This window comes from Aulostomus chinensis, chromosome 10 (assembly GCF_037954235.1).
Source record: "Aulostomus chinensis isolate RoL2024-O1b breed Wild chromosome 10, RoL_Achi_v1.0, whole genome shotgun sequence".
Taxonomy (NCBI): domain Eukaryota; kingdom Metazoa; phylum Chordata; class Actinopteri; order Syngnathiformes; family Aulostomidae; genus Aulostomus; species Aulostomus chinensis.
Genome location: NC_141329.1, coordinates 21,691,825 through 21,715,528, shown reverse-complemented (window position 1 = coordinate 21,715,528; position 23,704 = coordinate 21,691,825). Strand labels below are relative to the sequence as shown.

At 42.1% G+C, this 23,704-nt stretch overlaps 1 protein-coding gene across 5 annotated transcripts in view; it reads left to right on the top strand.

Moving 5' to 3' along the window:
• Nucleotides 1–23,704, top strand: part of nectin1b (nectin cell adhesion molecule 1b) — a 165,223-nt gene that overhangs the window by 42,046 nt on the left and 99,473 nt on the right. For all 5 annotated transcript variants that reach the window (XM_086216444.1, XM_086216445.1, XM_086216447.1 and 2 more), the window contains exons 2-4: nucleotides 15,364–15,735; nucleotides 18,068–18,367; nucleotides 18,697–18,814. In XM_086216444.1, the coding sequence (XP_086072570.1) occupies nucleotides 15,364–15,735; nucleotides 18,068–18,367; nucleotides 18,697–18,814 (790 nt within the window). The remainder of the gene's footprint in view (nucleotides 1–15,363; nucleotides 15,736–18,067; nucleotides 18,368–18,696; nucleotides 18,815–23,704) is intronic.

The following is a 23,704-nucleotide window of genomic DNA, read 5'->3' as shown; positions in this document are numbered from 1 at the left end:
AGAGCTCCTTGAAGTGTCATGGATTGTAATTTAAATGCGGTTTTCAATGAAATATTCATGAAGAAAACACACATTGACTATCGTCTCATAATATCATCAATCCTATTCATTTTCTTTAATGCTTATCTGTTAAGGGTCGCGGGGGGGCTGGAGCCTATCTCAGCTGACATCCCGCGAGAGGCGGGGTTCAACCTGGACGGGTCACCAGTCCATCACAGGGTCATCAGGAGTAATTACGGGGTTCAGTATCTTGCTTAAGGATACTTCGACATGGTCATGGAAGTGAGGATCAAACCAGCGACCCTTCGGTTGCTAGATGGCCACTCTACCTCTGAGCCATGCCGGCTTATCATAATTTCTATAATATTCTAAATAATTGCAACTGGATTATTCATTTATTCTGTTTTAACAAGATATTGTGGCCAATGCTTGGGAAAGTGGGAAAATATTTAATGTTTCGCCCATAACTGCTGGACTTCCCACAGCACCCCTGGTGTGTTTACATCGCCTGGCTCCGCCCCTACCATATATATTGATTAAAACATGTTTCTGGATGGATGTAGTGAGGGTGGGAGGAGAATAAGGGTGGTGGTACTATCAACGACAACAAAATCTGTCTACTTTCACTCCTCCACCCCCACGAACCCAGTGTCACACCTACTTTAAAACAATACTGTAGAGTTGTGAACTCACTTCCCTCACCTTGTAGTTGTGCTCCATCTTGATAAATGTGGAAACAAATGAGTGATTTTAGTTGTGTCATTCTCCAAATTACTATATTGCACTTGGTTGGGGTTACAAGTAATTAACCAGGTCAGTAATAATCTTAAAAAGCGACACTTTCTTTCAGCCCGCTTTTGTTGTCAGGGGCTGAAGGCTTTAGGCTGTTATCTTTTTTTGTCATACAGTAATTAACATTTCTTCAATCTTTGTCTCAGTTTAGTGTAACAGTTAGGACTATGAAATATAACAAAGCTCTGAGAGAAGCCGAACCCCCTTCATGAGTCTTATTCAGTAGGTCCAGCAGCGATAGCTACTACGCAACACAGGCAAAGTTTGTATAGCATATTTTTACCTCTGCTTCCCCTTTTCCCCCTGGACTAAATCTGTGTTATCCTCTTTTTTTTTTTTAAATCAAACCAACTGCACCATGAATTTGACTGCATTAAACTGAGGCTGAACCAAATTTTAACAAGCTGTACATCATAGCCCAGGGCTGCGTGACACCGAAGGCCCTGTTCAAACCTACCATTTAAAATGGCTCCTGACTGAACCTGTCATTAGTGGACAGCTGTAACAAGAGGTGCGAATGCAACACGGTAATTGAATGTTGTCCGAGATCTGATCTCAGTGTGTCCTCAGAGTGGAGTAGGCACCAGGTTGCTCCAGTGTTTGTGGCATATCGAATTAAAATGTGACCTTTTGATGCATATTCAGAGTATCACATTAGAAAAGATGGAACATCTGGTTTCAAGTATCAGATCTCTAACTCATGTGAATGATCAGCTGTTTTCACTCATAGCGTCTTCGCAGATATTCCCAAATGTTGTTTTTGCCAGTATTAGCTGGCATGAAAGAACAATTACAACTTGCCAAATTCGAAGTAATTCCGCATGGCTTTTCTCCATGTTCACTGGTACGTGGTTCTAAATGGCTAAGATCTGTTGCCTATGCCGCGATATTCAGATGAAAGCATTGCATAGCCTAGTTTTAGTAGTTTTTGCTCCAAACCACTTGATGGAAACGTGCCTCTTTTTATTTACTTTTTGTGCAGCAACTCCAAAGTTTGCCCGTATTTTCCCTGAACTTTTTACCAAAAGTAACTGATGTTGTCCTTGCGAATGTAAGGACGAACTAACTCGTGTTGATGCCTTGATGTCAGTGCCATTTTATGGTGCTTGAAATTTCCAAATCACCATCGAGATATATTATAAGGTTTGATGATTTTACTGAGAAGACTCTAAGGAGATCCACTTTGTATCATTTGGATTTCTTCATCTCCTCCAAATTCATTTCCCGGAAAAATTAGGTACAGGAAAACTGATTCAAATTCAGGCATTTGCAAATATAACTTTTGGCGAATTCATTGGATGGCTTTACAAAAAGAAATTAGGGATTTGTTCAGTAGCAGCAGGTCGTCCACCTTCTCTTGTCCAGATGTTGACTGTGATGTGCTGTTGGGTTTGTTTGCCGACTGAGGAAGGCGAATATTTCGCTCTTCCGTCTGGTTCTGGTGTCTCACCTTGGAAGGGTTTGATGGTTTAGTCACTTTCTCACAGCTGAAGAAAACTAGACTGAAGAAAAACCAGCTCGCTACCTACGTGGGAGAAGGATCCAAAGACCTGTGAAAATGGAGGCACTCTGGTGATGAAAGCAGTGATAAGTGTGTGGGACATGGTTCAAGATATTTTTTTGTTGAAAGTCATCCATCCCTTGAAGTATTATCCCATGGCTAAAGCTATGGTATTAGCTTTCATTTTATAGATCGTTGTGAGATCCAATGTCCAAAGAACATTTTCTCTTCTTTGAAGTTGTGAGCGGAAAGCCATACCACGAGGAATAAAATCGGTGAAGTGTCCAGCGGAGCAGGTATCTTAATTCACTATCATCCAAACTGTGGCTGAGGTAAATTGAAATGTCCATTTCTGGATTATAACTCCAGACAGCATGACCAGCTGTTGCAGCCTCTGAGACCCTCTCTTGAGCAGAAAAGCAGATACAGCAAGAAAAAGCGTGCGGGTAAGACACCGTAAACACTGTGATTCAAGTAACTTATTTGGAGGGACTTCAAATGAACTTGAAACATCTCTTTAATGATCTGTAATCCTTTGGCAAAACTTCAGTGGGCAGCCAGGCTTTTAAAGTTATTTCTAACCGTGTGTGGAAATCTATGATGAAACTAAGTCTGAAGTGGTGTGATCTTTTCCCCACTACATTTTATTTTTTGTTGATATAAAGGCTTGCAGGTTCTCTGGCTTATACAACAATATGAAGATCCACTGAGAGCCTTTATTCTCTGTCGCACTTTCCCTTTTTGATACGACCACAAGAGAAGCAGAGGGAAGTAGAAGAGGTAAAGCAAGGGAAAAGGTTATTCGCCCTGCCCCCCCCCCCCCCCAAAAAAAAGATAAATAATAAAAAAGCCGTTGATGTAGGTCTTAATGAAGTCATTGATCCTGTGTCGACAGAGGACACGCCCAGTAGGGGACTAGCTCACAGTGAGGAGACAGGTGTTGCTCGATATCTGTCCCACTTCTCTGACCTTAAAGCTTTTAATCAGCTCTGCCAGGGAGCTTGTCAATCCTGTCAAACAATGAGCAGCCCACAGTATAGACACAGCAAGGGAGGGCAACGTCGGGGTAAGTGCTCCAAGTAATACTCCTGCAACCTCGAGGAAACGCTCGTTCATGCAGCGTACGGCTATTTTGTCTGGGCTCCCACTGGACGGGCCCTGATGTATTTGAACCAACTACTGAGGAGGTCTAAAGCATGTCAGCAGATTTCAAAGCCCATTAATGTCAAAGCATAGGTGTTCATGTGAGTGATTTCATCTGGGATAAAGTGTGTTTGTGGCTACAAAAAATATCTTTAGAGAAATGCTAGCATCATGGGAGGTGGCTCCTGTGCCTGTTCACCAGCTCTGACTTCTTTCTATGCTGACTTTTTATGTCTTTTTTTTTTTGTACCCCCTTCATAACCACAGCACATTTCACCATCTCCTGAGTGACTGACAGTGATTTCAATACGGCTTAATTGAGTTGTTGAATCTCCCCGTGACTGCCGGCTTCACTTTCCCTGCTTCTGATCAATAGTAATACACTATCAGGATTTGTCAGCGATGCTTTTCTTTTTTTCTTCCTTTTTTTCCCTCTCCTTTGTTTCATCAAAGCCCTATGAGTCAGAACCTCTTCTTTTCTCGCAGGTTCATTTCACCGCGCACATCTCTGCATTTTAAGTCTGTATTGGCACACTCAGAGATTCAACTACTGAATGTCTTTTAACACGGATGGTAATTACGGTTTTGGATTGATGGCTGTTAATAGTGCCGCGGAGCTGTCACACGGTTACACTTTGGCAAGGCTAAAATTGCCCCAAACTGCCCAATTAACTCCATTCAATGTAAGTTGTCCCCACTATTGTTCATTTTACCTGAACACTGTCAAGTTTTAAATTTAGATGGTGTAGCGATTGTTGATCCCATGCTTGCAATGCAGGTTCTGTTTTATCTCTGAAGTGTGTCAAATCCCACTCCTTGATTTTCAACAAGCTACACACTGAAAAAAAAAGAACTATGAGTTCATTTCCTTACTTTTTTCGATGCCCTAAGCCCACAGCCCACCCACCGGGATGTTTTCAGAAGTCTTTTCTAGCTTTAGATTCAAATGATTGACTCCTGCTACCATTTTTTTTTTTTTTGCTTTTTCTTCGCCCACTCAAGGAGTGCCTGCCTTGTTTTTCTTGCAGTGTAACTTTTAGAATCCACTGAATGCTTTTGCATCTAGAGTCTCTGTGTTAATATGGATTGTTAGACATCTAACAACCAGTGGAGACTGGAGTATCTCATACCGCGCGACCGACTCAGCTTTCAGGCTGCTCGTTTCCCCTTGCTGTGGCTTTGCGGTTCCCTACTTATTTCTCCAAGCCAAATGCTTTTTGCTTGAAAGGCCAGTTGCAAACTGTGCAGACATTAAGTGGTCTTATTTCATGTGTTCAAAGCTCTCCATCAAAAACAGTGTCGCAATATAAATTCAAATGCCACAAAATGACTTTCAGTGGAAATGCTTGCTGAAATTGCATGTGCATTGCTTCATTTGATATTGTTGTTTATTTTGCCTTGCTGTCATGAAGGCACACAGCAGTCATTAGGGACCGATGCATATGGTGTCAGGATGCCATCGGAGCTGAGATCAGACATATTTCTTTATATTATTGAAGGAGGAGGGATGGAAACATGCTGACCTGTGAGAGAGCCCTGTATATTGTGAATTTTAGAGAGTGGTGGGAAAGACAATACTGCATCACAGCTGGAAAGCACATGCAGCAGAGTATGAACATGGTCTGGATATGTGGTGAGCATTCCAACGGTTATATGTATGTGGAACATGGAGCCATACTCGCCTTGGAAAGACTGCTTGTGGTCGTGGTTTAGGAAATGGTTCAGCCCCGGTCTCGGAGTTCTGCCGAGAACCGCTGGATTTCATAGAGGTTTATGATCAAAACACACATGAAAAAGAGTATTTGGCATGGACCAGAATCCAGCATTTATGCTGATACTCATGCATGTTCACATGTAACCATCTCTGCCATCATTCTTGTCTTTTTGTTTGCTGAAAATTGATGCATCGCCTATAGAACATCTGTGCTTCCAGTACGGAATCAAAATCCCCTCGGAGTAAAGTTACTCCCAACATAAAGGCCGGTACCTCCTTGCACCAGTCACACTGCAACAAGGGATGCCTATTATATGAACATGTGAAATACTATTTCTGTTAACAAGGTAAGATAACAGGTTCAGGGATAAAATAAGTGAAGCGTATCAAACTTTATCAGCATTAGCTGCTCTGAATTCCACTAGTGGAAAAAGGAGTAATCCGTGCCTAAATGATGTGGCTGGAGGGCGAAATTTATAATCGTGTTTATTTGTACCTAATTCCTTGTACACGTGCACTCAGACAAATGGCTTGTTAGAGTATCACTTATGATTTACTGATAGTTTGATGTTATTGCTGCATGCAAAGCAGCTGGGTCGGACCATCAAACGGGACACGGGGGCTGGCGGTAAGGTAAAGATCTGCTGTTACGTCAACACTTTTTTCCAGCAGATGAACGGAATTTCTCAGCGTCCCGTGATGATCGTTGCTCAGACACATACTAAGTGTGCTTGTTAATTGATAGCAGACGGGGGCTCCAGCCCACTGCCCACTCCAGCTGGAATGAGATTTCCCTCTCCTGTATGTTAATGGGTCTGCTCCAGTATTACTGAGGAAAAATAGCTCGGTGCAACAAACCAACAAGCTGAGCTTTGCACGCATAGCCCCTGCTGTCCTGTTTACGTCCCAACCTCAATTAGAGATGCACTTTGATGACAGCCAGTTCTTCTCTTCTTTTTTCCCCCCACTAATCTTTAAAAATGTATGATATGCACAACTTTAATTCCTGTCAAGAAATCTGCAGATGCTGCTCCAATATAACACAGAGTGGAGATCACAAGTGATTCTAATCAAATATTGATTACACGTTCTCTTTTCTTGGTTTAATAAGTGACTGGTCATGCAACAGTGCTTCTTACCATGCTTCTACTGGACCTAGTATTCCCCCAATCCAATATTGACTGGGTTCTGCAAAAAGAAAACAAAAGAAGTCCTCCAGCAATGGTGTACTCAGGTCAGATGCCAAAAACAATAATCTACGCTCTCCCAGAGTATTTCCAAAGGTCACCTTGCACGGAGTGTATGGCCTTCTTTCTTATGTGCATCCAATAAAAATGATCTCCATGTTTGAGCTGAAAAGGCGTTTGATTTTTGAATACGTAATAATTATGATGTATCCAATACAAGCAGCTGGCATAATCACATGGAAGTATTTGTCATCTGTGTTAGACTTATCTTTACTTGTGGACAATGAAACAGATGGTGTGAGAGAAGGATTTGTCATGCATGGGTGTCCGGGGCCAGACTCTTCCTCAGCATTTTTTTGGCAGGACTTTATATGCATTTTATGCTGTATTTGCAGAGTGCTTAGTGTGAGCCCCCCCATCCTACACTCTGAACTCACTAGTTTTGCAGATAATCCTGTACACTTCAGTCCATATTTAGTCAGACTTGTGTTTCAAAGTGAGCAGCTTTCACAACCAGTGATTAAGGCAATGATGAATATTTGATTTCATCCTCATGGTAGGAGAATCCTTACTAACTATCTTACTTGCTTTCTCAGGTAAAAGTCAAAGCTACTTCGTATTTCTTTTTCTTTTGCTGAATGTCGAATCGGTCAGGTCTATTTTGGACGTGACCTAATATGTTTTCTTCATCGGACAGATCGTGCAAACCGTGTGCTTTTTGGCACTTTCAAGCTGAAAAAATTAAGCAATTTGGTTGATGCCATAAAAGAGTTAGAGTTCAGTACATATTTGTGTGATGCGTTTTTCCACTTCCATGCTGACTTAAAACACAAGGAAAAGCTTGCTCCTGCATCACTGCTGTTCTCCCACCATTACGCAGATTCTACCGCGACAACGTGGACGTAGCCGGTGTGTCGTTCTGTGCTCATGCTGAGGTTTCAGCAGGAGGTGTGTTGTTGGCGGCATCTCCCCTCCACTTTAATATCCTGAGTGCTGTAATCTGCTCACCACGTCTGACCTACTGCGTGTCACTCTCACTGCTCTGCACTCCCTCGTTAACTCCCCCAAATCCTCAGCATCACATTTATGAAACCCGGCCCCGCCATTTAACTCTTAATGCAGCCTACACCTGCAGCAGCCGGGGCTCAGCCTGTCTGAGACCGTCATGTGTTACTTCGCAGGGTGCCTATGGCTCCCTCTTTATTTATTGATCAGCTCCTCCCTATCAAGACGTCCGACAGCTGTCCTCTTTTGAAAGCCAGCTGAAACTTCTGCATTATTAAAAAAATAAGCAGGGCACATAATTCTGTGCACTGAACCGATTTCTGGGATGAAATGCTTTGTTGGCTTATTGTCTGGCTTCTATTAGGGTTGAGATAAAGCTTATTATTGGTCTAATACCACAAACTCTCTCTACTGATACCAGACTGTAACTAGTACCTGTGTCTGATTCTGCTTTCTGTCTATCAAGCACTTACAGTCATTCATTTACCAGATGCCCCCCTTCTCGTGTACATGGCCTTTTGTTTACTGACAGTTGCTTGCTATCTGGTATCAGTGGGTGATGTCATCCAACCATTTGGTCAGGTAATGTCGCCGCTGTTTATTTTGTGTCACAGGACCGAAACTGTGGTAGCCTTGTTTAGTTAAGCTGCGGGGGGGGGGCTCTGTGAAACTGTGTTTACACTCGATCTGTGCTCAACTCTTTCTCTCTCTCTCTCGAGGGCAAACGCCTCATTTTTGGACCCGGCTTTAGATGTCATTGCTGCGGTCAGAGACAAATAAAATCCCGGATTACTTCGAGCATATTTCATGTTAGCATTAAAATCATTCCAGAGGCATTGTTACTCACTGGATATTTAAATTCAGAGAGGTTAGTAAAATGCTTCCAAAAAGAGCATCACATCATCCACTGAGTCATCTATTTTTGGTTCTTTGAAATCCTCTGATAACAACATGGCGTTGTGGTGTTTTCCAGCGTTTCATTCAAGGGTGAATCATTATAGCACTGAAGATGAGAAGCTCCATTGCAGGCAAACTGATGCATCCCCTTGACATTTGAAATGCCTTAAAGCAGCTCGAGGGGCTTATGTGTGTGGGCTCAACCTCACGTCGCTTCAGAAACGATGCACGCAGCTACATTAGGTGAGAATCAGCGTGTACGCTTGACTGGACGATGCCACGCACCACCAACCTGAAAGTCGAAATGTTATCGCCCCGGAGGAAAGTACACGGCTAGTCTGCCACATCAGGACTCTCTTTTGCCCAAACAAAGCGTCACTGGGAACAGTTCAAATGAATTACACGGCCCCTTTCATGGAGTAATTCCAGTTTGGAGAGCGTCCCAACGTAATAAATATCCCTGATAATTATTAACATTTATAGCACAGCAGATGTTACATTTTCCTCAATGAACCAGTGTGTTGTACAAAAGTGTATTTCAGATTTGAACCAGATAGTGGAAAATTAGGAACAGGTCTACTAGCCATCTGTTCCAGTGAGGTCTATCTTGCCCAGGCGGTTGAATGTTTGCTGGCTGAGACCAAAGGTAAAGAGAGCTGCTCTGGCAAGTGCACCACTATTTACCCAAGAGAATGAGCGAAGTGCCATCAAAGGCCCTGTTTAGACCTGCTATTAACATGCATCCGGAGTCATCCCATCACAAGTGGACAGTTCTAAGTACATGAGTTCACACCTGGCCTGGTGCACTGCCACATGACCACTGGTGATTAGACGCTCTATCATTTCCAGTCACAAAAAAACAACTACACTCTTGTTTTAATGGTGTGTTTATCCTGATTGCTTGTATTTATCGCAAGATATCGGTTCAAATTGTGAAACAGTGTGTCTTGTTTATTTCACTGCATTCATTTGGGTCACTGATATTTGAATTCTATTCAAGGAATATTGTTTGGGATAATCTGCCAGGATTATGATTTTTTATAAATTGATTGCAGAAAGAGAGAAAGATTAACTGATCTAATCTGAGACCTGAGAACAATGCAATTCTTTTCACATGTAGTTGTGGTCCCATGTCTGATCAGATCCAAATAATGTGCAGACCAACGTCAGTATAGACTCATTCTATGACCCTTTATGTCTGTCACAAAAACCTGGATGCTCACGATAAACAAAAAGCGATGTTGAATACATAATATGGCTTCAGCTGGAAAAAACCCCAAAACAAAACAAAAGAAAAAATAAATTTCCGTAGAGTGAGATCACCAAGAGGTCCAAACACAGAAAAACAGCACAATTTAATCTTTAAAACACTTCTATCTTTTGATAACAAAATGCCACAGTTGGAGTGCTAAAATGCTGAAAACAGAATAAAATATTCAGCCAGCGGGAATGAACAAGCATTTAATGTGAGATAGATGTGTGTGTGTGTGTGTGTGTGTGTGTGTGTGTGTGTGTGTGTGTGTGTGTGTGTGTGTGTGCGTGTGCGTGCGTGAGAAGCAGACATAAAAAAAAGATTTGGACTCCCCCTGAACACAGCTCATGTGTGGCCATGAATCGAAGACCACAGAGGCCTGCACCACTGCTGTGGGAACTGGGACTATTAAACAGTCATTATCCTGAGTGGCTCAAGCCGTGACTTATCTATCATCATCCCACTTAAGTAACAAAGGAATAACCACAGCATATCAAGAATGGGGAGACGATGTTTCTTCATGTGACAAACTTTAAAGCTGCATTTGGAAAGGAGTTTACACACAAATACGCCTGATTTAAAGGCCTGGAACATTTAGCAAAGGTGCAGTGGAAGAGATTTTTTATCATCTCAACACACGGGAGATGTTAAAGATCTGTGCTTTTCATAAAGAAACGGAAAAAGGAAAAATTAAGCAGTCAGTTCAGGGAAAATAGAAACTCCTCCATATTTTCACCCACAAATCACGACATCACATAACATGATATATTCGTGGTTTTTAATAGGGATTGAAGTGAGTAAGAAGAGGAGAGAGTAGTGTGCGTTTGAAGAACAAACCAAAGATGTTAGCTTAGCAACAAGCTACTAACAACAAGTTAACATTTAGAATTTATCAGAAAAAAGAATGTCAAAGCCAGCTCTGACAAAACTGACAGATGTTATTTGATACAGATAGAAAAGAAGAAAAAAAGTGAGTAAAAGATCAATATATCTAATTAACCCCTCGTGGTTCCTCGTACCAGCAAGCAATCAAAGAATCAATTACCCGCACCCATCCCTGGATTTAAATCTTGTCATCAAACTTCAAACAGCGACGTCTCACTGCCGTCTTGCTGCCTTTAGGGACTGACAGTGTTCCAGGTTTGCCTTGTGCAGCTCTAAATAGAAGACATCAACAAGTGCCTGGTCTGAAATATGCATACTTGCCTTGCCTCACATCGCAGCAGTTAGAGGTGAATTATTCTGAACTTTATTTGACCCTTGCACTTGAGTTTCTTTTAGATGAACGTGACCCAATTGGTAAACACGCAGTAATGGTCTTATGAAATGTTGTTGGCCAGGACACAACAGAATAGTCTTACATATCCAGTGGGGAGATGAGCTGCCAAAAAACAGCTGCTTTATGGAAAAGGAGCTTCTGAGGCTTTAGGGGATGTTGACCCGCTTTTCAGTTTAGACTTTTATAGTGCTGTTGTTGTTTTACATATAGGTTTGGTTGAACGGGTTCTGGAGAATATTTGGAACAAATCGACGGATGAATGTGGTATATTTTTAATAAAATTCCTCTTTGCAGCACAGACATTGAACAAATATTAAAAGGCAATGCCTTGTTTCTCATTCATTTCTGAGTTGTTACATAAAGGAATCAAGCTTGTTTTTCATATCCGTGTTTGCTCTCCCATGGGTAATAAAAGTGATTGATTTAAACACATTCACCCGTCAGCTTTTATCAGAGCTCTCTGAAGATTGCCCCGCATTTTCCTTGATATTGTTCCTTCACCATATTATAGGAAGGCTGTTTGACTGAAGGCTGTTTTCCAGTCTAGCGTGCCCTGCACATCCAATGTGCCATATGCAAACAACACAAAGCACATGCTTTTCCTTGCTACCTGACAGGCCATATCTTATTACACTTGAATGTTCTCTGCTATACGCTACACCGAGGCCTTCGCCGCCTCTCGCTATCAGAGCGGGGCCAGACGGTACAGCAGCTGTTTTAATAGTGCCCCTTATGTCCCCCCTGATCCAAGTCAGCTCACCTGGTGTGATTCTAACCACTTTTATATCTTCTGCCAGCTTGGACATACTTTCTGCTTTGTTTGTTTGTCATATTGCTTTTCCTTCCAGAAATAGGACCCCTCGCTGCACTGGCAACTCTCGAGGTGCTGTTTTGCCTCAGGTGTATTAGAGCATGACTGCTCCCCCAGTCACCCTCTTGTCAGTGCAAGAACAAAGCAGCAGGAGCAGAAGCAACAATGCTTGCCAGCCTCAAACCCACAGCACACCTACAAATCTCCCCAAAGCTCCTCCTCCCTCTTTGTCTTCCGTTCACTGTTTTTGCATCTCTACTTTGTTCATTTCCTTCTCTTGTTATCTTCCCTGGTTTCTGCATCAGTGGCTTGCAAAAGCTTCCTCAAATCTACCTTTCCTGAAGCCCCTTGCATGCATGTGACTCTGGTCTTCTATAGCTTTTTGCCAAACGGTAGTGTAGTCCATAATTACAGCTCCACTGTGTGCTCAGCCAAGGACTCTTCCAGTTCTTGAGTGAAAGGGGTCCCTCTGGGCACCCCTGGTCCTTCACAGAGGGGATTTGGGCTATGGCTGTGTAATTATGCCTATTCCTCTGGTTTCCATTTGCCTGAGCTGCTGTTTGTTTGGTTCAATCAGACTCAAGTGGGGGGTGGGGGTGGGGGGAGTAGAGCAAGAAGGGAGGGGCTGCTGCGTTTCATACAACTGAACCCTGCCAGTATTGTTTTAGTGTTCAAGTGGGTGAAATCTGGCTAGCTTTATATTTATGTTCTTATACAGCCCCACTGTGTGCGGGCACACACGTACACGCATTCACACTCATTCACGCACACACACAGCCCCTCACATCTACCCAACTAGGGACTATACTTTAACTAGTGTTGTCACACAGTAAATTGTGTTTGCTATTTCAAAAAATATCATACTATGGCTGCCACAACTGGTAATCTGCGCTACGATAAAACGGAGTAAGCAGCATTGCCTTGAGGTGAGCAAGGACACAGGTGTTTCTTAAGGCACAGATGACAAGGCTGCCAGTCCTCCCTGTCAAACTATATTAGTAAATCAATCCGTCATCTTCAAATCCCCCCAAGTTTAAATCTCAATGGAGAGGTGCTTGCCGATGTGGTCCGAGGGAAATAAAAGATGATGTGTGCTCAGTGAAAATGTTGTCGCTTTTGTACATTCATACATAGATTTTATATATATATATATATATATATATATATATATATACACACATATATATATATATACACACACACATATATATATATATACACACACACAGATATATATATATATATATATATTTGTGTGTGTGTGTGTGTGTGTATATATATATATGTATATGTGTGTGTATGTGTGTATGTGTGTGTAAATATATATATATATATATATGAATGTGATTTTATGCAGGCACTGTACAGAGTTGTGCTTGAGTGAAAGCAAATAATAATGGAGGCAATTTATTCACATCATCAACCACTTTCCAGCATTCAAATAGAGGATTGTCTGACCGCTGTGAAAACTGGGAAAAAAGAAATTGTTCATCTTAAAGGCCTTCAGGAGCCTGACCCAATTGGTCTTTTTGATGCATGTCCCAGACCCGCTGTCCTTAGGGTTTTTATAAGGAGACATTACTCTGACAACCTGCACACAAGTTTCCCGTGTGGGTTATTCACATTCCTGTATAGTAAGAGATAAAGTACGTCAGATTTATTCCGTTCGGTAGATGTACGCTTAAATGGATCTTGCACATTTGGAAGCCCCCTGTGGAAACTTTATCTGAGAATACAGTGATTATCTATCATTCAGATGCAGTTGCTTCAAGTTAAAGAGCTGCTTTTTGTGTGTGTGTGTGTGTGTGTGTGTGTGTGTGTGTGTGTGTGTGTGTGTGTGTGTGTGTGTGTGTGTGTGTGTGTGTCCAGTCTGTCACACAACCTACTCTCTCTCTTTATGACTCGATTCACTGGTGGCTTTATGGGCCCTTGCGATTAACACAGGACATTTAGTTTTTTCTTCCTGAAGGTCCTCGTCTATCCCTAGGAGATGATTAGAGCTGCGCCTGCTTGTAAACACAAGACCAGCTATTTAGCTGTCAGAAAAGGAAATGTCACACCATCAGACTTCACCTGGAAAAGAACATAAATCAGAGCCTGAGATAACAAAGATGTGTCAACGACAACGGGACACAAGAGGTCTGGAGCAGCTCAGTGGCACATCTGTCCAACTGATCAGATTCCAGATCAGGTGCAGCAACTATATTTGTTAAGCTGCATTTAAAAAAGAAAAAAAATGAAGGGAGCAGATAATGTATTTAATCAAATATGATTGGCCATATAAGTTAATCTGTTCTACTTAATCAATTAGGTAGTCTGTAATGTCAGAAAGGGCTGATTAAAGTGCCCGTAATTACTTCCAGAGTCCAAGGTTACTTAATGAAATTGCTTTTGTTCGATCATGTCCCAATTCCCAAAGATATTTACTCTGCAATTGCAGAAAGCACAAAAAAGCATGGTATTCTCATGGATTCAGCACCATCAAGCCTTATGTAACAATCAAGTCACTTTTTGTTTTGTTTCTTTTGAGCTCCTGAAGCACTTAAGATCGGGGTTCCCGTTCCATTCCGACCACCGCCAAGGTGAATGATGTGACACCTGTGGCCTTTGAAAAATGGTGCATATAACAAAAAAAAAAACAAAAACAAAAATAGTACAAAACAGTAAATGTGGCTGGAAAAGGATTCTACCAAGGGAAGAGTTCTGCTCTGTGTGTAGCACTCGCTCGCTCGTCAGGTTGACTTTTGGCACTTCGGAGGCGATAAAAATGGCTGATCTCCACTGCTTTTGTTGGTTTTCATGCACATTGATACTGTCACTATTTAAAGGCCGAGCCCGACGTAACATTCAGACCAATTCCAAAATGAAATGGATTGTTCCATCCTACCGAATGTCATTCAGATTCTTCCACAGCTATTTGAGTTATCAAATGAACTGAAAGAATGTTATCACACTAGCATACTGAATTTCTCACATTATCCAGAATGGAGAGCAACACACGTACACACCCTAACTAATACAAACATGACACACACATTGTTGACCACCTCCCCATCAAAACAAGAGCGAATGCACGCACTTGTACAAAGAGACAAGGTCAAAATTCTAGGACGGAATGTTGATCGCAGGCGGGCTTAGATAGCGGAGAAGAGGGGCAGAATTCCTTTTGTTTTAAGAAAAATTAAACAAATGTGTGTGTGAAATAATGTGAGTGCTAACAGATAACTCCATTCTTTTAGACAGTCATTTAAGTATTTGTTGTAAAAAAAAAAAAAGTAATTAAAATGACAATGGCCTTACGGTAGAGGGTGGGGGAGGAGAATGCAGCAGACGATGACTTGGCTTCAAATCACTGTCCTTGTACTCATTCATTAGTCGTGCATTGGTTCCCATTCAGCCCTCCCATCTCTTTAGAAACAGTGCTCCAGTGGACAAAAATGGAGTTATGTAGATGTGTTCATTATGTTAATAACAACTCCCCAGCCTTTAATCACTCCTACCATTATTTTTATGCACATGTACAGGAAAAACACAATAATTCTGTTGTAGTAGGTAGAGGAGAGAGAGTGGCTGAATACTGCCAGTGTTGTGCGTGTGTGCACTGCCCAAAAGGCTGAATTGACTCCTTGACTTTCAATGCATGTACTTCCTATTGACTTGAGTGCTTTGCTTGGCCTTGGACGCTTGTTAATCGTAATCAAATGTTATTTTTTTTCTCCCTCTCTCTCTCTCCCTCCCTCTCTCTCTCTCGCTCTCTCTCTCTCTTTTTCTTCTGCCCCTAGCTGGCAATGGTCAGATGGTACAGATGGACACCAGTAAGTCTGGCTTCGTGGGGTCACAAGTGGAACTGCGCTGCATTTTCATCAACAGCAACCCGCCAGTGAAGATCTCTCAAGTCACTTGGCAGAAACTCCTCAACACCACCAAACAGAATGTGGCCATAGCCAATCCCGCCCTTGGCGTCTCCGTTCTGCAGCCCTTTAAGGAGCGGGTGAGCTTCAAGCAGGCGGCAGTCCGCCACCGCACCCCCTCGCTGGAAGACACCACTATAGTCTTCTCCAACCTTCAGCTGTCTGACGAAGCTGCCTACATCTGCGAGTACACCACCTTTCCTGCAGGCAACCGTGAGAACATGGTCAACCTCACCGTATTTGGTAAGAAAGGAAAAAGTTTTGAACAACTGCAAACATTTCTGCTTGTATTTGAATGAAGACGAAGGTTCCAAATCTCAGGTTGCTTCATTATAATTTTATTTATTAACTTCATTTTCTGATGGATACAATTTTTGTAAATATATTATAGCCAAGAAAATAGAGAAACAACTCTGGTTCTTGATAAAACACTTCCAACATCCGGGTTCAGTCTTCAGTGAGGGTGCAGTCGCCGTATATTCAGGGATGCAGTAGTCTGGTATTTATCAACTCTGATCAATATAACACTCAGGATTGTGTGCTAACCTTCCCTTTTTCACAAGTGCACCGTGTGTGCACACAAGGCTGTCACCTGCCAAGCATGTGGCTATTAAACCAGAACCTCAACAGCATCACCTTAGTTTTAAACTGTCTAGAGGCTAAATATACTATTGGTTGAAAAAGTAGAATTATTGTGGTAGTCTGACTGAAAGTGGATTTCTAAAATACACATTAGTCTGAGTGAAGTCTTGGTTTGTCAAAGTCGGGCCGAAGTATCTAGATAAACTGGTCGTGTACATTTTAATGGGCCTGCCTCTCTGTTCATGTAAGATCCAACTACTGTGATGAACTTTAAAAGTGGAGCAGCTAACAGTCAAGACGAGTATCATCATGGTGGGACAAACTACGGCGAGAAACAAACAAAGAGACGATGCAGTCTCAGGTCAAGGAGTTGTTCATTTTTTAATATTCTTTGAATTTAGGTCTCCGGGTGTAAACCGTCTGCAGCTGAATAACTTGTACAGAACAAAGGATGAACCGGAAAAAGTCTGCCACCAGCTTTACGGGAACATACTGCCACTCACTGTTTTGGAGGTGGACATACATTGATTCTTCGCCATGCATGTGAACTGCGAAAACAACAGTAGTCCAATTAAACAGTCTAATCAAGCTGCAACTGTAGCGTGACTGCAAATGCGCATGTAACCTACATAACTCTGCCAAAGCAAAACGGAAAACAAAAGTGAATTTGCACCACATTCATCTAGGAAGTTTTTGCATGACTTGGTGTGAAATGATAATTATCTGGTGTAAAGGTTTAATTATGAGCTCCTATAAAAAAAAAACATGGAGGGTATTTCTTATAACTGCTGAGACGGATAGGAACCTTGCCCCAAAATTTGGGTCCTTGGTTCTTCAGGTTCTGTAACAATTCTTTTTGTTGTTGTTGTTGTTTGTTTGTTTTTTTGTGAATCAGATAAAATCAGGGTCAGACTGACATTCTTCTTTTTGAGTTAAAAGCCAAAGGCAACACTTTCACAGCTTGGCCCCTCAATATTCCATCGCCACAGGCTTTGTTGTAAATTAGGTTTGATTCCTTCAAAACATCTCCTACCACATGGCCTTTGTGTCTTTGATAAAGCAGTTGGTATGAAGAGTTTTACACTTCAAACTCACTGGAAGGAAATGCTGAAAAACAGCATATTGCAGCAACCTTCATGTGATAGCTTCTGTCAACAAGGCTCTTGTCCAGTCAAGGACCCTGTGGTTGAATGTTCTACTGTGAATATTATTTTGATGCCTCATAATGTGATGATTGCCTCTTATGGTCTTTCTAACACAAGAAAGTCCCAGCTCAGAGAGCAGGCAATAGAAATGACAGGTGAGACCATAATCATTTTGGCCTCTTCCAACTGTAATTTGCTTGAATTATTTTATTTCAGAAAATAAATAAATAAATAAACAAGTGTGTGACATGTAGTTTATCATGGAGAGAGGCAGCTTTGAAAAGGTTGTGTGCTGACTCCGATTAGAGCTCTAATTAGAGAAACATTAGTGTGTTTTCCATTAAGCCCCGCTAAAAGAAAAGGCACTTGGCCTAAGTAGTCCCCGTTGCCAGGGAATCTCGTCAGCTCCGAGTCCCCATTCTGTGTCTCTGAGCCTCTCAGGTCTTTTTGAGGATTCTGCATCTCAGGGAAGATAAGGAACCTGTGCAAAGATAATCAATCCATCGCCTTCAAAGAGGACTCTTCATGGCCCACCTCTTTTAGTTGTGCATTTGGTTAAGATGAAGCCAGCCTTTGATCTGCTAAGAGTTGATTGCTAATTGGCAACCCACAAAGGAATCAAATAGGATGACTGTTCATTTGGGTAGGCAAGTGGCTTCTACATCTGTGAGAGTGCTGACAACTTTGAGGAAGGAAAAAGGAATGATTGGCGCTCCGGCACTGTTTTTAATTTCAGTCGCTCAGATTGATTTACTTCGTTAAGCTGTTTCCATGACTCGGTTTCCATTTAATCAGCTTTATTAATTACATTTCATTAACGTTGTCGCTTTGTGCTTTCTTCTCTACAGCTCGACCAATGACACGTATGACCTTGACCACACCCACCATTGTGGCCAGGGCTCAGAAACGCAAGATGACCGTCGCCACTTGTGTTTCAGCCAATGGGAAGCCCCCGAGTGTCATTAGGTGGGAAACCAGGTTGAAAGGTGAAGCCACTTTCCAGGAGACCCGTAACCAAAACGGGACGGTGACGGTACGAAGCAACTACGTGATCGTACCGAGCCGAGAGACCCACAAACAGAAACTCACGTGTATCGTGACGTACCGGAACGAGAAGTTCACGGACAGTGTTGTACTCAACGTGCAATGTAAGGATCCTTTTATTTGTATATTCGTATACATATACTCGTGTACTTTTGTTTATTTTTTAACCCCATAGAAATAAAAGAAAGGAGCTCCTTCTTCATCCGGTGTTTACATTATTCTTATTTTCATTGAAAACTCCATTGAAAAGAAATCTGTGTGATTTATGTGGGGATCTGTAGCAATTAAGAGATTTTAATTGGTGTAATTTAACAGCAGTAATAGAGTAGAATATTATTACGCAGTATTGTGGTTTAAAGCACCATGTCCTGTTCTGATGCAATGACAGGAGTCCGCTATGGGACGCGCTGACATCACTATCACCTCTTTGCAGATGAGCCTGATGTGAAGATCGAGGGCTTTGATGGAAACTGGTACCTGAACCGTCCCAACGTTCAGCTGACCTGCCGAGCTGACGCTAACCCCCCAGTCACGATCTACCAGTGGAAACTGTGAGTCTAACCCTCCCCCCCGCCTCCCGACAAACCCCTCACACCTCAGATGGCATGACAGCAGGAGTGTGTGTGTTGTCTCCTCTCGCTGGGAAAAGCCTTTAGCTGGATGGTCTGCTAAAGCACGGGGATGCAGTTATATATAGTTAAATAGAGCTTTTTCCAACAATGCTTCAAATCCTATAAGTTATCTTTAAAGATGATAACACACCTTCATCCTCTCCAGATACCTGCCCTCCCATTTGTTTGTTTGTAAAATGTGTCATGCAGATAAGCCTCAGACCTGAAACAGAGAACAGTGGGTCGATTACGGCAACTACACACACCCCCATCTGCGTGATGCTTGCAGATTCTGCCAGATAAATGCCAACAGAGAAAGCTTAGCTTTGCTTTTGGGGTTGGCTTTGAAGTTTGGGAACCAGAATGCAGGTAGCAGGGAGGGGGTGAGAATGTGGCGTCGTTAGAGTTGCTGTGTTCTCTGGAGGGCACAGAAGGCAGCAGTTTGTCCCTGACACACAAGTAGGATTCGTGGATTAGGCTGGCATACCGGAGGGCTGACGTCAGTGTATTTGACATCTCTGCAAATAGACAAGCAAGAAGAGTTACTATATGTTGTCAAGGCTTTTGGGGTTGCTAAATAACCCCGGGTTTGATCTGCTTTGAGTAATGGCGTTGAAGTAAGTCGTGCTGAAATGATGTTAAAATATCAGCGCTGCAGCATGGAAGGGACACAAGTAACAGGTAGGTTCGTACGTGGAAATTGGCACTGTTGATATGTTAGATGAATAAGGTTTTCTTTAAAAAAATAACATTTTTGAAAGTATGAAGCCCCCTCTGCTGTGAGTGTATCATGGTTTGAAATGAAAGTATCATGCACAAAAATTGACAGATAAATGTTGCAATTTGTCCTGTAATTGCTCAGCGAAGGCACCATTAAAAATATGTCACTAGACTTGAATAGATGTGGATTATTGTGGCCTTGACTCAACATGCCCCTTTTTGATTTTAATGAGGCATTATCCCCCCCGAACACACACACACACGCACACATACACTTCATGCATAGATGTAGCTCTCAGGCTATAAGAACTTATTCACATTAGCAAGAGAAAAAAGAGAAGAGAAAAGAAATGTGTCTGTTTTTTTGTTTTTTTTTATGAAGCAAGAGCGACACTTTAGGAGAGAAAAGGGGGGGTGGGGTCGGAGGGAGAAGAAGAAGAGGAGGGTGAGGAAGATGTGATGTAGAAAGACGAGGGCACTGTGCTGACAGATAGGAGGGGACGGCCATTGCTGCACTGAAAATGAGATGCCAAATCTGTTGTGAAGGTTCCCCAGGGCTCCACGGTGGAGGTCAGCACAAGGCTGTGACGGAATGATCCAGAACAGGCCAGCAGGATTGCGTCACAGTTAACCATACACACACACACAAACACACACGCACACACACACACACACACACACACACACACACACACACACACACACAGATACACACATACAAGCACAGCCGGGAAATGTAGCCAAATCCAATAATACCATAGTTACAGATCCGCATTATTTCAGATGACAATCAATGGTGTCATATTTATCTGATCAATGGGTTGATTTATTTATTTATTTCTTTTTTTATCATCAATGTGCTGAATATTAGGGCTGCACGGTGGTGCAGTGGTTAGCTCTGTCGCCTCACAGCAAGAAGGTTCCGGGTTTGAGTCCCGACTCGGGCACAGGATCTTTCTGTGTGGAGTCTCCATGTTCTCCCCGTGCCTGTGTGGGTTCTCTCTGGTACTCCAGCTTCCTCCCACAGTCCAAAGACATCAAGAGGGGACGAGGCTGATTGATACTCTAAATTGACCGTAGGTGTGACTGTGAGTGTGAATGGTTGTCTGTCTGTATGTGTTGGCCCTGCGATGGACTGGTGACCTGTCCAGGGTGAACCCCGCCTCTCGCCCGTTGACACTGGGATAGGCTCCAGCCCCCCCGCGACCCTTAATAATAGGAATAAGCGGAAGACAATGGATGGATGGATGGGTGCTGAATGTTGTTTTACTGGAGGAAATGAAGTTGTAACACAGACAGAACTTTGAGTCACGCCCTACGTCTCCCTGTTTTACAAGTACGAAGACGGGACAAATTATTCGCGCAACCAATTGTAGATTTCTATTTTTTCTATTTTCTCATGATTTATTTGACTCATCACAGCTGCTACTATGTCATGACTGACGCCGTCAGCATTTCCTTGTTTCCTGTAATAACAGAATAGGATGATTCGTAAACACCTGAACAAGCTAGCCCTTTTGGTGTCATGATTTTTGTGGTCCAGTGCACCCAAAGGTTGTTGTGCTTCTAGTGCAAGGTGACACCAATCACCGTAGTTTACAGTAAACAAGGTCGTCTTACAAACACGACTCGGATCAGTAATGCTTTCAGAAAGGAAAGAGAAAACAAATGGAAATGAGGTTCCTCCGGTGCAATAGCGCTGTAAAAATGGTAACGTAGGATAATACAGATGTGTTTTCATGCTTTTGGAGATATTCTCTTCAAATCAGTTCTGTGCAAACCGTGCAGAATTTCTCAGACTATTCTTTTTTTTTTTTCTTTCTTTAATTAGGGTGAGTAAAAAGTGTTGTAAATTAAACAGCAAAAAGCGTGTTAGTTGTTGTGGCTAGTTAGACAGCGCTGTCTCCTAATAGCGCTTTGTTCCTCAAGAGTTCCTCTGAGGTTTTATCTTTTCTTTTCTTTTCCAATGTTATTTCTTAAATGGGTTAATAGGAAAAGGGGAAAGAAGCAGAGACTCCACAAAAAAAGAGCACATTCTATTTTAACTTTTGTTTGTAGGGCATTCTTAATTTGCTGTATTCATTTGTCTGAACTGCACCCTGTAGTTTACAATAAACAGGAATAATAAGTGGGTGGATGAAGACTTGTTTACTACTACAAATAACTCAATTATGCGTGTGTTTCAGTGTGTATGTGTTTGTGTGTGAGTGTGTTTTTTTGGGGGGGTATAAATGAATAGATCTGTATCATTTTCATCTCTGCATCTTGAAGCGTTATCTCCTCCATCTGTCTCTGACTTCATAAGTAGTTGAATTATCACCGTCATGAGAACGTGATTCTATTTTCAGCTCTATTTAAGGCAATTTTGGTGCATGACTTGGTCACGAATAGCTGTGAAACAAATCATCTTAATCCTCTTAAATTATAGTTAAGCCAAATGTATCTCTATTGCATCATTGCTGAAATTTAGCTGCCTTAAAATTATATACATAGATCAAGCTATGATAGACGATATATATTATGATATATCCATACAATATTGATACTAGGGAGTAGAGGACCGATATTGTGAAAAAAATATTACAATATAAATCTGCTTTGTCAATGTTATTGCTAAGCCTTTTAAACATTAGCGTGATAGTGAGCGTTCAATTTCCATCACCTTTGAGTTTTTTAACCACATGCAGCATGTTTTTTTTTCTGTAACTAAACAGGGAAACTTTGCATGCAGTTTACTCTGATTCTGGGTGGGATGTTGATATAAAGTGACTTAAATCCCTGCAACACATCCACTTGTCCACACACATACATGTACACTTGTGTACACACAGAACCACACACACACACACACACACACACACACACACACACACACACACCACATACTGTACAGGCATGATGCACAAGAGCAGTCAGTCATCCAAGTAATCTGCATCGCTTCTAAACTGATTGTTAGTGCTACATTTTGCTGGCCTTTAGGCCACACACACACACACACACACACACACACACACACACACACACACACACACACACACACACAAAGAGTTATCCTTATCAGGACATTCCATTGACTTCAATTCATGTGGATATCCTGACCCAAGCCCTAATCCTAATCCTAACCCTAACCAATTGATGCCTAACCCCAACCCCAACCTAAAACTAATGAACACCTTAACTCTAACTTTGACCAGGGATTCATAAATTACGTTGTGCTGCATAAGGACTGGTCTTTTGTCCCTGTGAGGACTAGGGGACCTGATACGGTTAGTGTTTATATCAGAAAAGGCCTCCAAAAGATAACAAAAACCAAGCGCACACACAGAAACATACACACAAACACAATCCTGCACGTACATGCGCATATACTTACCTTCAGAGAGCTCATTTAAATGCAGGCATTCATTCAGTGGCTGCAGACTCTGGGGTGAATCACAGCCTGCCAACCTTTCATTTCCGTAGCAAATCATATGGACTTTGCACAACTCAGCATTTGATACGGACTCACAAGGTATCTGATTATTGAATTGTGACATACAATATTGAAGGATGTTCTCAGTGCAGCTCAATTGCAAATGCATCACTGAGATGTCCAAAGGAAAAACACTCAACAGTATCTCTTTGTGTGACATGTGTGCTTGCTTTAGTCCAGATCTTTTTTAGTACATGTCCTTCAAATGTGCTCTCAAATACATTTAGCCATGTATGGATCCACTCCTAGTGACATTTTATAATGAATGAATTAGAAACGTGTCTCCCTCTTAGTTAGTGAAGAGCCTAGTTGAAGCACAGCTCAAGTGCTTCAACTGTGGTCGTTATTAATATGAAACCCAATGTGTCCGTGACAGTTTGTTCTCACAAACAAGCACATCTCGTAGTAAGTGGCTTCACAGTTGCATGTTATTAGTTAGAGCTCCATTAGGTCACTTAATTATGCTGCCTTCGTCGTTCCAGTTTACAAGACCCAGGGAAGAATCGATGCACTGACAGAAGTATGTTGGCTTTAGGGGGAAAAAAAACAACCTCAAAATACCCTGCATTGTAAAACCAAACCAGGCGGTCAAAGAGTACAGAAGCCCATGGGGGGGGAAACTGGTGCTTTTTGATAAC